Here is a 12,233-nt window from a genome sequence, read left to right on the forward strand (position 1 = left end):
ACAATCTAGAAGTCCCAGCCAATAGAAGACTTTAAAATGTTGCTCCACTATAGAAAATGGGATTTTCAAAACCTTGTTTGACTTCTTATTTTTTTTGTTGTTTTGTAGGGTCTTATTGTAGTGCACATAGTAGCCTCCATACATATACACCGTACCTATACTATACATATGTACTCCATATGTACTATAAATACCACAAAGCAAAGCCATACTTTGTGGTGACACTGGCACCCAAACAAGATATCATTGCACATTAGAATTGTATTAAACTAATTGAAAAATAGTTAAACATTGCTAATAAAACAAGATAAATACTAAACATTAAAAAACAGAGACTTTCCAGTGTTCCATAAAACCACACCTTTCAGACAAATTAATTATTTGCATCATAAAAAAAAAGCTAACTGTGAAAGAAAGTATTCCAGAAGAAAGTAATGAGTAAAAAGCTTCAGGTGATTTTTGATTACATTAAAAACAATTCCCATTCTTCATAAAATATGCAGAACTTTGCATCTTAAATAGTATAGTTACGTTCAAAAAATGACTTTCTTTTTAATCTTGCAAGAAATGAAACCTTAATTGGGTGGGAAAGTATTTGGAATATATCCAGAAAGAAAAAAACTACAGCTATTCCCATGTAAGTGGCACAGCATCTGTCAAGAGTTTTCCCATACCTTCAGGAAGATATCTCAAATTAAGTCAATATTGTACTTGATTTCAGTGATCAGAGTTAACAGTCTGCAAACCCAAACTGGCTGCCTTGTTTATTTCATAGTTTCAATTTCTATTGCTGTAATTCACCTTCGCAAATACATGGATGTATGAGGGGTTCGCCCTCTGAATAAATAATAACATTTAACTTGTCAGGAGCTTCCTTTGCCTTGAATGAAAAACATTTCATTTCTTTGTGATGCTCTTGAAGCTAAATCCTGTCGCAAGAGACTTAATGAGCAGCCCTGGAATAAAAACTAATGGCGTGTTCCAGCTACATGGCCACTTTGATGAACATTAGACTTAGATCTGAGACCAGGTAGAAGAAAAGGAAGATGCACTATACAAAATATGTCTTCATTTGAGGAGTAAAGTATTACTCAGTGGCATTATACATTGTTAATAAATTTTCTTTATCTGAAACTATAATTTAATATTTATGTATCTAATTTACATGTGACAAAGTAGCATATTCTAAAATTAGAGTGTAACCAGCAAACTATTAACTACTATAAACAATACCAAACAGAACTCAAACATATTTTAAGGAAACAATAAATACATTTTGGACTGGGGAAAGATTTCAATTGCAGATATTGTTTTAAATACAGCTGTTAATTACATATTGAAAAAAAATCTTCAAGCTCAGAAAGATTTTCTGCTTAGGGAGTCCTGGGTATATACATAAAGACCAAGAGTACACTACCAAAAAGTCCCTTATTGGTTACTCGTAGGTACAGTAATAATAGTAAATGCTGAAATTGGGAAAAAAAAAATTTTCAATATCAATGTTATATGATGCACTAGACAATATATCCCCTTTGAGCAGAAACTAGAGAAAATATCGTGCCCTTTATTATCTCTGTGGTTTCTTATGTGTAATAGACAGTGAGAGAATTGCACTTATTGTAACATTACAGTAAAGTGTTAGATTGCAGCTCACCTTTTAAAATATTAGTGGTCATAATACTTATGATAGGTTGTGCATTACGCAAAGATGAATAAAGATGTGCATTTAAATTAAAAAACGAGCAACCACTTACAGAACCAACAGTGAGGCTTAACATAACAAACATGCACTAACCCTACACTTATGCAAAACTAAGTTCTTCCAGGAAACTGTAACCAACTGTTGACCTTCCACAAAGGTAAAGGTTTTGTCCCTTGGTAATATGTTTGGACTTTGTCGTCGAATTCCAGTTTATTAGCTCATTGTCTGTAAATGTGCTGTTCCACTGTGATATCCTTTAGCTGCCCTTGAGCTTCTGCAGAATCTGCAATCTTACAGTCACTTTTATTTAAGGTTTTATTGAGCCGCAAAGTAAGTCCCCTTCAGTACTACACAAATAGGCTTCCTTATTCATCCTCTTCAGGTTCCTGTGGTAAAATTGGTGTCTCCTCCTTTAAACAAGCACTAAAAAACCCAAGGATTGTGCTGTAAAGGTGATATTTGCTCTTCTCAGAAGCAATGTTATGACCTTCATCCGGGTAGATCTAGCAGAGGAGAAAGGAAAAAAGTAAATAGTTTTTTAAGGGCTTTTCAAATATTTAGGGCTCTAATTTTCTTTCTCTGATCTTCAAAATGTTTTAGATGACAACAGGATGATAACATTAGTTTTATGGCATCAAGGAAAGCTAATAAAACTCAAAGTAAAACTCATTCTCTTGGAATTTGAACTTACATAAAACAACCACTGCAGTGGGATCTGCAGAAGTAAAAAAATTTATATTCTCAGTCATTGTGCTTACAACAGTTTACTTAGCTGGCATTTTCAATAGTGTCTAGGCATCCAAATCCCATTAACGTCAATGAGGATTAATTACCTCATGCTTTTAGGGACCTCTCAATATCCCAGCTTCTAAGTGTTCAGCAAAAAAACTTTTTATTCATATTTTTAACTATCTTCCTATCTTATCTAAAGCCCATCATCTCTCTCTCCTAGGGTGGATGTGGGCATTTTTATCTCTTAATTCAAATTCCACTGGAAATTTCCCCCAAGTGAGGCTGAACAAAAATTTGCAGGCTGAAAGAAGAAATCCAGGCCACAGGGTTTAGGACAAGAGACTTGCGGTGGCCTGGGGCAAAAAGCTTCAGTTGCTTCCTCAAGCTCAGGCTATCACAAGGTTGCACGAGCATGGTTCGACGGGGGTCTTCTGAGAGACCTCTGTCATTCCTGCTCCTTCCTCTGTCATTCCTGCTTCTTCCTCTCTCTACAGGCCCTCACATCACCTCAGCTGAAATCACAGGGACAGCTGGAACAGATCCTACCCCACGCAGATTTCACACATAAAGCCCTTTTCCCTTCATAAGTGATGCTGGCCCCCTTGTCACGACCTCCTCCCTGAGGCGAGCTCACACACTTCAGTGGAAACTACAGGTTCACCTAAGGTTCAGCAAGGTCGTTTGCAACCTGTAACATCAGAGATATTTGGAGGAGTGACCCAAAACCACATCGTCTAAGATATTCAAGAAGGTTTAATGCAATCAGAACCCTCGGCCAGCAACATCCACGTACTCCGCGGTGGGTCCCACGCAAGCCCGCGCGTCAGCAGCACGCCCTGTCCTGCCCTCCCCAGCCTGTCCCTCGCAGCACCCTCCCCCTGCGTACGGCTGTGGAGAGAGGGAACAGCGCTCTCCCCTTTTGGCTGCCTTCTAGTACATTTAAATGTTGAAAATAAGGGGAAATTAGTTTCATGCGACCCAATACTTTTTTAGGTAAAAAGGGACTAAAGTGGTGATATCTCCATATTACGAAGAGTGCATACGGACTCTAAAGCACTTTGTATAGCGTTGGAGGATAAACAGGTGGAGAAAAGACAGATAAGAGAGAGGAGAAAGAACCCAGAAGAACGACAAGAAGATATGGTTCTTGACATCCATACTAACAGTAACGAAAATGGGATTAAACGGCGTTCTAACTGCAAATTGAGGTAATACCAGTGCTTTGTGGTAGGGAGGGTCCTTCTCAGGGAAGAAATAGCAATATGAGGTTAAATGGTGAACTATGTTTATAGGCAATGTCACAGCTGCACATACCTGCATAGTGTAATTAACTCCAGCTTTTATTAGATGTTTAATTAGTTCTGCTGAATGCTGGAAGTGGACTTTAGCTGCAAGACAGCAACATTTGGATATTATTAGAAAAAGCTACGCTAATATGAAATACTTATCTGTTAAACAGCTTTGACTGAAAACATGTCCAACCTCTGCAGTTACCGGGTCTGAAGCTGACTGTCTTTCTGGTCAGAAGCGCACAGCCCCACCAGTAACAGCGATGCAGGGTGTAACAGCGGCGGCTTTGGAGAAGGAGCTGGGGGCTCCAAGGGAAGCCATGCTTTCCAGGCACTGCGTGAGGACCCACCTCTACCCTTGATTTACACACACTGTCATAGTTTAGAGGTGTGTAAAACCATTATGTTTGAACATCATGACAGTTTATAATTGTGTTAAAGGAAAGCACGTTGCATTTTCTACTGCTTGCACAGGGTTACTACAGCCCACACTTCTCTAGGTAATGGACTTTCTGCAACGTATCGGTAACTTAATCTTTGTGTGGTAAAAACAGGCAACTTTATTACCATGTCCTAACCCTGCAGAGGTTAGGCTGCAAGTGGGCTGGGAGGCATCACTAGATGTGATATTAAGCAAGGGCAGCAGGCAATCAGAGTCCTAGTCTTGAACACACTGTATTGCTCAGACATCTATCAGAGTCCCAATTCCCTCTAGCGCTGAGTTCAGAGGGGCAGAAATTGCTGCTGCCTTTTACAATCAGCACAGTCTGAGACCCTCGTGCCTGCTCAGCCACGCAGCGTATCTCCTCTGTCCCTCTCCCCCCCTGCACTGGGAAGAAACACTAGACAGCGTCTGCACCCCTCTGATTGCACTTGGGATCCATAACACGGCTTTGACAAGTCGCGCTAGGGTGACAGGCTGGCGGGTGCCATCCTCGCTGTGCCAACTGTGCGTGTGGGCACTCTCTCCTCAGCCCTTCTCAGCGCAAGGTACTTATCCCTCCAGACTGAGGAGTAAGAAACCTTGTGCTACCCACATTCACCAGGAAAATGCCAGGGAAAGAAGTACGCATGTGAACCTGTAGAGAGGAGCTTGTTGCAGCACTGTAATTTGTGCCTGCATCAAAGCTCGTTCTTTAGACCTTCATCAGTTAAGAAAGTTCAGAAAAATATACTGCAGTTAAATTTAAATCTGTAATTACATATTATCTCGATTGACACATCTTATGATTCCATTTAAAGTGCTAGATCTTACTCTATTTTACCCATTCTCTGTCTTAAACTACTGCTAAAAATATTGGTGCTATTAAAAGGTTCCCTATAGCTTCAGCTTCAGATGCTTTGGCACTACCTTGTAATTAATTAGCTGAAAAGTTTAATTTCTCATTTGGTGCTGTACTTCACCAACTGTACTGATAATTCTCTCTTCAATTGCAGAATCTCTTTGAATTTAAAATACCATTAAAAATGTATGTGGTTCTATTAATAATTCATATAATACCTTTCACTAGCAAGACGGTGGTCCACAAGATTTAAACAAATTAGAACATACAGCACCTAAAAGGTACAAATATTCAGCAAAGAAAAGCGTCATCAGTTTAGAGTTAGAAGTGACAATTGAAATAAAATACAAAATCCTGTTGGAGGGATAATGAAACTAAAAATGTACTTGCTAGGTGTGTGCCTAATCAGTCTTTGAATGCCTGCCTATTCAAACCTCTGACTCAAAATGTAATTGCATCTGTAAATACTTACTATCAGCTGTCCCATGAACTATTAGCAAATTTGCTTCTTTTAAACCATGAAGATTGTGTAATACGCTGGATGCCTAGTAAACAAACACACACAAAGGTGTAACTGAATTGCATTTTAAGAGTAAAACGGTAATTTTAAGTTACTTGTTTATGCTAACTTACCTGATAGGTATTTTCCTCTTTTGATGGAATACCAAGGTATCTTTCTGCAAAAGCTGATGCTGTGAAAGTAAAAACAAAAACTTGTGAATTCATCAAAATCACTTCTATTTTAAAACCCACCAGTTCTGCCCTACAGTCAGGAGAAGCTATTTAAACCATGAAGTCAACAAAGAGATGTTAATTTAAAACCAGAATGTACCATTTAAATGTACCATTTAAAACAATTTTTAAATGGTTAAAAAAACCCCCAACAACAAAAAACCAGACAACAACAACAACCACCAAAACAAAAAAAAAAAACACCAAACCAAACAAATAAAAAAACCAAAGAAAAGACTAACAATCCACTAAAGTAGCCTGGTCTGATTTCCTGTGTATCACAGTCCACGGTCCATAGCCTGTGCCCAAAAACTCACATACAGAACCAAACATCCTCTGATTAAATGACGACATGGTTGGAATTCACCACTAACCTTAAAAGATTCATTCCTATTATAAGTCTTGATTCAGGCTGATATACCTAAAGGATTCTTAGGAAATGGCGTACCTGACTGAATTTCAAAGGGAAACGGGAAACTCAACGCCTTTGCAAAAATCAGTGGTGTTAATAATATTGTACCTGTTGCGTGTTTTGGTAAACTGTGCCAGTGTTAGCTGCCCTTTCATTTAAAAGAGAGAACGAGACAGTGAGGTGAAATCTAGTTGATATTGCTACATTATCTGCCCTTAGTTAAAATGAATAGTAGCTCCATGAATAAAAGATATTTTGAAGAGACTTATCAGACAGGTGCAGGGCAGGGAATACTCACCATACAACTTCATGTCTGTAATTGGTGCCACCACAGCTCCACACTTGAAGAGCCGTTCACTGGATTTCAGGATCATTGATGTAATGTAGCCACCGTATCCCTAACAACAGGAATGATACTGAGATTGTTGTTTATTCATTTCTTTTTAGCAACAATAAAGTTAAAGGCCACTGTGCTACTCTGATGGTATCATTTTACAGTATGTATTTATATCTGCAAGACCTGCTTTTAAAGGAAATGCAAACCTACAGTTAAAAGTGAATAAAGATCTCACATGGCGTGGTCGTGATCTTTAAACCATACAATTAATACTAATGAATGTATTTCAGTTTAAGCTCCATAATTCCATCATGGCAGACTAGCCTATAGTTAGTAAAAGATTTGAAAATTACAGAAAAAAAACCCCAAAACAAACCCCAAAGGTACGGCTTTTGGGAACACAGCCTAGACAGGACGATTTGTACTCAGTTTTTAATATATTTAATGTAGATATTTCCTAATTACCAGGATACACTGAGCATTTTGCTGACAGGACAGACAGTGTGGGTATGGGGCAAACCTGTGAGCTGATTGCAGTGTGGCCTCCCCCTGCCACTTAAACCTTCACAGATTGAATCCTATCGCTATTCAAGAGGTTTCTGCTACAGCATTGTCGAACAGCCCACAGAGAGGTACAGATCCTGCACTGGTTTGCAGAAATAAAAGCTGTCTGTAGCCACATTGTGCTATATTATGCTAAGCCCTGGATGCACGTCCTGGCCACAGGAGCACCCATCTGTGCTGTGTCCCAACGCAGGGAGCACAGACCGCTTGAAGAAGCTGGGAGAGATGGGGCAGAAGCGGGGGAGCTCCCTCCTTGCCTCACCACATTTATCTGTCCTTATGGCACATCTTTTCATCATCTCCTCTGCAAAGTCTATAATACACCTCCCTGGGAAGAGTTGTGACACAAAAGAGAGTCACGAAAGCTTTGCTTTGCATGAAAACATGAAAGCTTTAACTTGAGACCACAGATTCCTTTGGAATGACACTGGCAATCCGTATCTGTACAGCTATAATCATCCTAGACCCACAGAAAATGAAATTCTGAATTGTGGAGTCTGGGATCAATGATTTTCTCATATATTATCGGCTCTTCAAATTTCTCTATTTGCCACCTTTGTTTTCCCTTCATCAGTGCTGGAAAATCGATTTTTGCAGGTATTTTGTTGTTGTTGTTGTTGTTTTGTGTTTGGCACAACACACTTCAGGAAGAAGAAATTATCCCATGACAGGGAAAAGAAAAATTTAAAACACCAGCCAACCCAAAAAAAGAATATTGTGTGTCAAATGCTCACTGAGTTTTCTCATGGACTTTTTTGAATCCTGTCTGCTCCTGTTCTTCATGTCTAAATATTTAATGAATAGATGATTTCTGTGGAAGAATGGGAATATTTGAAAATCCTTTAACCTTAAGAAAAATAAGCAGAGAGGAATGTTTTTTGGAATCAACCTATAGTAAATGTGAATGGACACACCAAAGGAAATACAGAATAAGAGCTGATTTTCAAGAGAGCGTGAGAAACTGAGTTATCCCTTTCTCATAGAAATTCCAGCCCAGGAGGCCAAGAGCTGCCCAGAATTGTCCATGCACAGAAGTAGATTTCACCTAAGAAAGAAATTCGGAGTGGGTGCTGATAACTTGTATAATTCAAAGTATTTAAGAGAATAGCAACTTTCCTCTGCCTCTGGGTCTCTACTTTTGCTTTTGTTTAATATTCTGTTTGTGTCTTTCCCAGTAGCTCCACAGCACAATTTTAATCCTAGGATAGCTATTGCCAGGTTATTTATTATTTATGCCTTGTATTCATTAAGAGCTTGGTTTAGTTCTCCTGGGAATTTCTTTCCTTTGTGCTTGTGCTCTTGCTTCTAGCCAGGCTTTCCAGGACAAAAACGCTGCACAGAGAGATCACATTTTTAGAAGCACTTCGCGATGACAATGCAGAAAATAGTTCATATGTTCTGATGCGAGGGCATACGGTGCCTCACTCATCGGCTGGATTTCTGTGGTTACAACCTAATTGCCGTATTTTCAAGAAGCTGGTTGGCTGTGAAGTTGCAACTTATTTTCAAGCTCTCTTTCTACTTCCATGACAAAAATGCAAACTACATGGAAACACAATGCTCAGAAAGGCCCTTGGATCACGCATCACTTGGGCTTGGACCCCTCAGAGATAAGCAAGGTGGCATTGGCAGATTGCCTGGCAGTCAGAAGTAGGTATTTTCCACACTGTGCCCTTCTGGACAGTCTTGTTACTCTTGTGCCTAGTTTACAGTACTGATTGCGACAAGGATTTTATTTCTGTGTAGTTCTAAAACCTCTTAAAGAGCTCCACGACAGTGTGCACAAGCCCAGCTTTATGAGATCAGCATTAAGCAATTCCAAAGCCATCTTATTTTCAAGCATAGTGTACATTCTATTTCCATCAGTAAGCCCAATTTAATGCATAGAAAGAAAAAAAAAAAAGATAATTTTCCTACCACATTGTTGTACATCACAGAAAGGAAATGAGTTTTAAAGCAGATTTTTAATTGACTCTAAAATAAGCAGAGTGGAGGGAAATACAATTAACCCTAGGAAGCTGTTAAATAGACTTTTTTTTCCTAATTCTAAAACTGACTTTTAATTTTATGAATTTTTGTTTGACAGTAGAAAACAACTCTGAGAGGTTAACTTGGAAAGGGTAAACTTCCCTGAATTCAAAGCAGTGTTGAAGCTTATTGAATTTCCCAGTTTTTGCTCTTTGCTTTCTCACATTTCCACTTTTCATTCCTCAATCTTTCTTTCAGAAAATAAATGCAGGAACACCATCATCTATAGTATTTAGTGAAAGAAAAAAAATTTTGGGGGTAGCCTTTGGCAGCCTATGTAAAACCACGTTTCCATGTATGGTCTACAGTAAGTGTCTCATCACGTCACTGTTAGGAAACAAGATACTGCTGAATCTCCTACAGAAAACAAGCGGAAATTTTCAAGTAGCAATGAAGAGAATTTCTGAAGTCAGAAACAAGTGAGCAATTCAGGGTGCTTAGTGATTTCATTTCAGAAATAACACTTTCAGTCATTTGTGGGAAGAGGATACAGAGAAGTGTGGATGCTTATATGCATGTGTACTTTCATACACATTGGTAACCGGCACTAAAACCTGAATAGAAACGTGTGTAATGATCACCTGGTGGATGGCATCAGCCCTACTTACACATTCTCAGCTGAAAAATCTCTGGTTGCTGCCCTATGAACCAAATGCTGGTTCTGATGCTACTGATATTCTTGCAATGACAGTTTCTTTAGCTCAAGGAGTGTGGCAAGAGCTCAGATCTTTGAGGAAGGTCACTTTCATGTGGAACGCTAATGCTAGTACTTCATTTTCACTACACTTGACAAACATTAACTAGTCCTCAAAATGCTACCATGCAGGAGGTCAATATCAGTATTCTCATCTTGCATTCAGACAGAGACGCGCAGGTTACGTGCTTTGCCCGAGGGCATGCAGCAAGTCAGTAGCAGAGCCGGGATGGGAACTAAGGGGTTTCATAGTGGAACACATGCTGCTCTTACAACTGATGATTGTGGGGTTTGTCTAGGTACTCGATCATGGTTTGTTGTTGCTTTGAGGTCAAAGGCACTAAACATCTTCATTTTTAAGAAAATACTTTAAAAAAAAAGGTTGCACATGCTAGTTCATAGAAGAAGCAGCAATTATGTGGTGTTTCTAATTGCTGTTTTTTAATAGACATCGGTAAAATGCTATTTAGTTTCTTATCAAAGGTTAAGCCTTTGCCTTGTTCTATCTCCTGCTAGAGGCAATGACATGCCACACAGTGAAGCCAGCTGACAAAATAGCAACGGTGAGATTTGTAGCAGATGGCGCAAAAAAGAAGTTGTTGACAGTACCATAGGGCTGTAACTCAGCTGACTTCAAGGGTCAGTAAAACATTCAGATATAGAAGTTGTATTAGAAGGGCGTTGTCAATTTAACGGCAGCCCAAATGTAAAAGTGTAAGAAACAAACTTTCACAAAATCTATGCCCATATTAAAATTTCTAATGAAAGCAGATAAATACTTTCTCCTGCAGAATCTGAAACACAAATACTGCAGTACCATAAACCTGAGCTGATTGATCTCAAATAACCATTCTGAAAAAAAATTAATATACAGAACATACAGTAAATTATGGCAGTTTTCCCCCCATTTTTAATAACTGAAATTGTCTTAGGAAAATAGATAAATATATTTGTTTATGAACTGATATTATTTTCTTAAAGAATCATGATGATACATCCTGTTATTTTGCACATTACCTTTCCAAATATACTCAGTCTCTTAGGATCAATGAAGGGCTGTTTCAATAGTGATCTGCAAGAAAAAAAGGGGTTTTTTTTACTTCGGTAAAGTAAAATGGTGAATTTTACTTGTTGAATCTAGTATGTAAATAAAATTATCTGTACAGTAAAGAATTGTCATACATGCAGATCAGGTAGAAGAAAAAATTACACCAATAAAAGTATTATTGCACTGGGAAATGTGATGTGCTTTCTAATTCCTTCTCTATATGGCAAACAGTTGGTGTTGGACTCATCTCACCTAACTTGAGGTATCCGAATTTGAACACCTTGTCTAAACTGCCCATTTACATCTGCTCTTCAGTTAGAGGAGAGGGGAGCCACCCTCAAAGAGCCATTCTTCCCACCCGTATCGGAAACCTCTCTCAGGCTGGGGAGAATCACCCTCCAGAAATGCCAGGATTTTCCAGTGACCAGAGCTTAAATGACTGGCTTTGACCAGGTGCCTGGTTTTTAGACGGCTAAAGGAAGGTAAGATGAATGCAACTTCTTGAGTCTAGATAATTATCCAAATAATTAATTCTCTCATCAAGGCTATTAATCAGCAATGGCGAATTCTATACAGAAAAGACAGAACAACCTGAGGGCAAAATCCAACTGCTTTTGAGGAGATGAAACCAGTTGCAGTACCTCCTCTCAGCCAAGGGCACCCTCCCTTTTTCCCACGCACTGCATCCAAAAAGAGGCCAGATGTCATTTAGCCTAAAACATCTTAGTATTTCAGCAGAGAGCTCAGATCTCACAGCACAGCGTATGGCCTGCTTCTGATGGCCCTTTCGCAAGGGTCACCTGGATGCATGCAAGATGAATTGCTTTGCTCAACACAGCCCATGCCTGACCAACAAGAATGCTAGGAGCCCTATTGCCCAGGTATGTCATGCAGAGATAGATACCTACTCATGCAATGGTTGAAGTATCAACCCTTTTCCAAAGAAGAAAAAAAAAAAATCTGGCTTAAAATCTGTTTTTCTTTGAGAATCCCTAGAAAAAGTCCATCCAGACCTTGATATTAGCCATTTGGACACATGCGCCCTCAGTAAAGAGTGTTGTCAAAGCCATGTGGGATTACTCCACAGAGGGAAATGACTTTCTGCAGCTGGTGGATTTCTATCAGTCTAAGAATGATAATGCAAATGAGAAATAACAGGCATTTGCCCAAATTTTGCTCTCATTTACACCATTATAACTCCATTTGCTTTGTCCGATTACTCCAGAACTCTGTGGTGGAAATGAGAGCAGCATCCTATTGTATAGGCCTAAAACACTGTAACACAAATGCATTAACACGTGCGCTGCAAGAAATTTTCCCAAGGAATACAGAGAAACACGAATTAGCTCAGATGGCATATTTAGATTGCACACAGAAGGACAGCTTTATCAAAGAGAAGCACCAACACAAAA

General features: G+C 39.1%; 1 protein-coding gene across 1 annotated transcript in view; it reads right to left on the bottom strand.

Moving 5' to 3' along the window:
- Window positions 1-1,279: 1,279 nt before the first annotated feature.
- Window positions 1,280-12,233, bottom strand: part of DPP10 (dipeptidyl peptidase like 10) — a 565,102-nt gene continuing 554,148 nt past the window's right edge. Inside the window, exons 21-26 of the mRNA XM_075511483.1 lie at window positions 10,791-10,845; window positions 6,449-6,548; window positions 5,640-5,698; window positions 5,479-5,551; window positions 3,749-3,822; window positions 1,280-2,205 (exon numbers count right to left, since the gene is read on the bottom strand). Of these exons, the coding sequence (XP_075367598.1) occupies window positions 2,068-2,205; window positions 3,749-3,822; window positions 5,479-5,551; window positions 5,640-5,698; window positions 6,449-6,548; window positions 10,791-10,845 (499 nt within the window). The 3' untranslated portion in view covers window positions 1,280-2,067. The remainder of the gene's footprint in view (window positions 2,206-3,748; window positions 3,823-5,478; window positions 5,552-5,639; window positions 5,699-6,448; window positions 6,549-10,790; window positions 10,846-12,233) is intronic.

This window comes from Mycteria americana, chromosome 9, assembly GCF_035582795.1.
Source record: "Mycteria americana isolate JAX WOST 10 ecotype Jacksonville Zoo and Gardens chromosome 9, USCA_MyAme_1.0, whole genome shotgun sequence".
In the NCBI taxonomy this organism is placed as follows: domain Eukaryota; kingdom Metazoa; phylum Chordata; class Aves; order Ciconiiformes; family Ciconiidae; genus Mycteria; species Mycteria americana.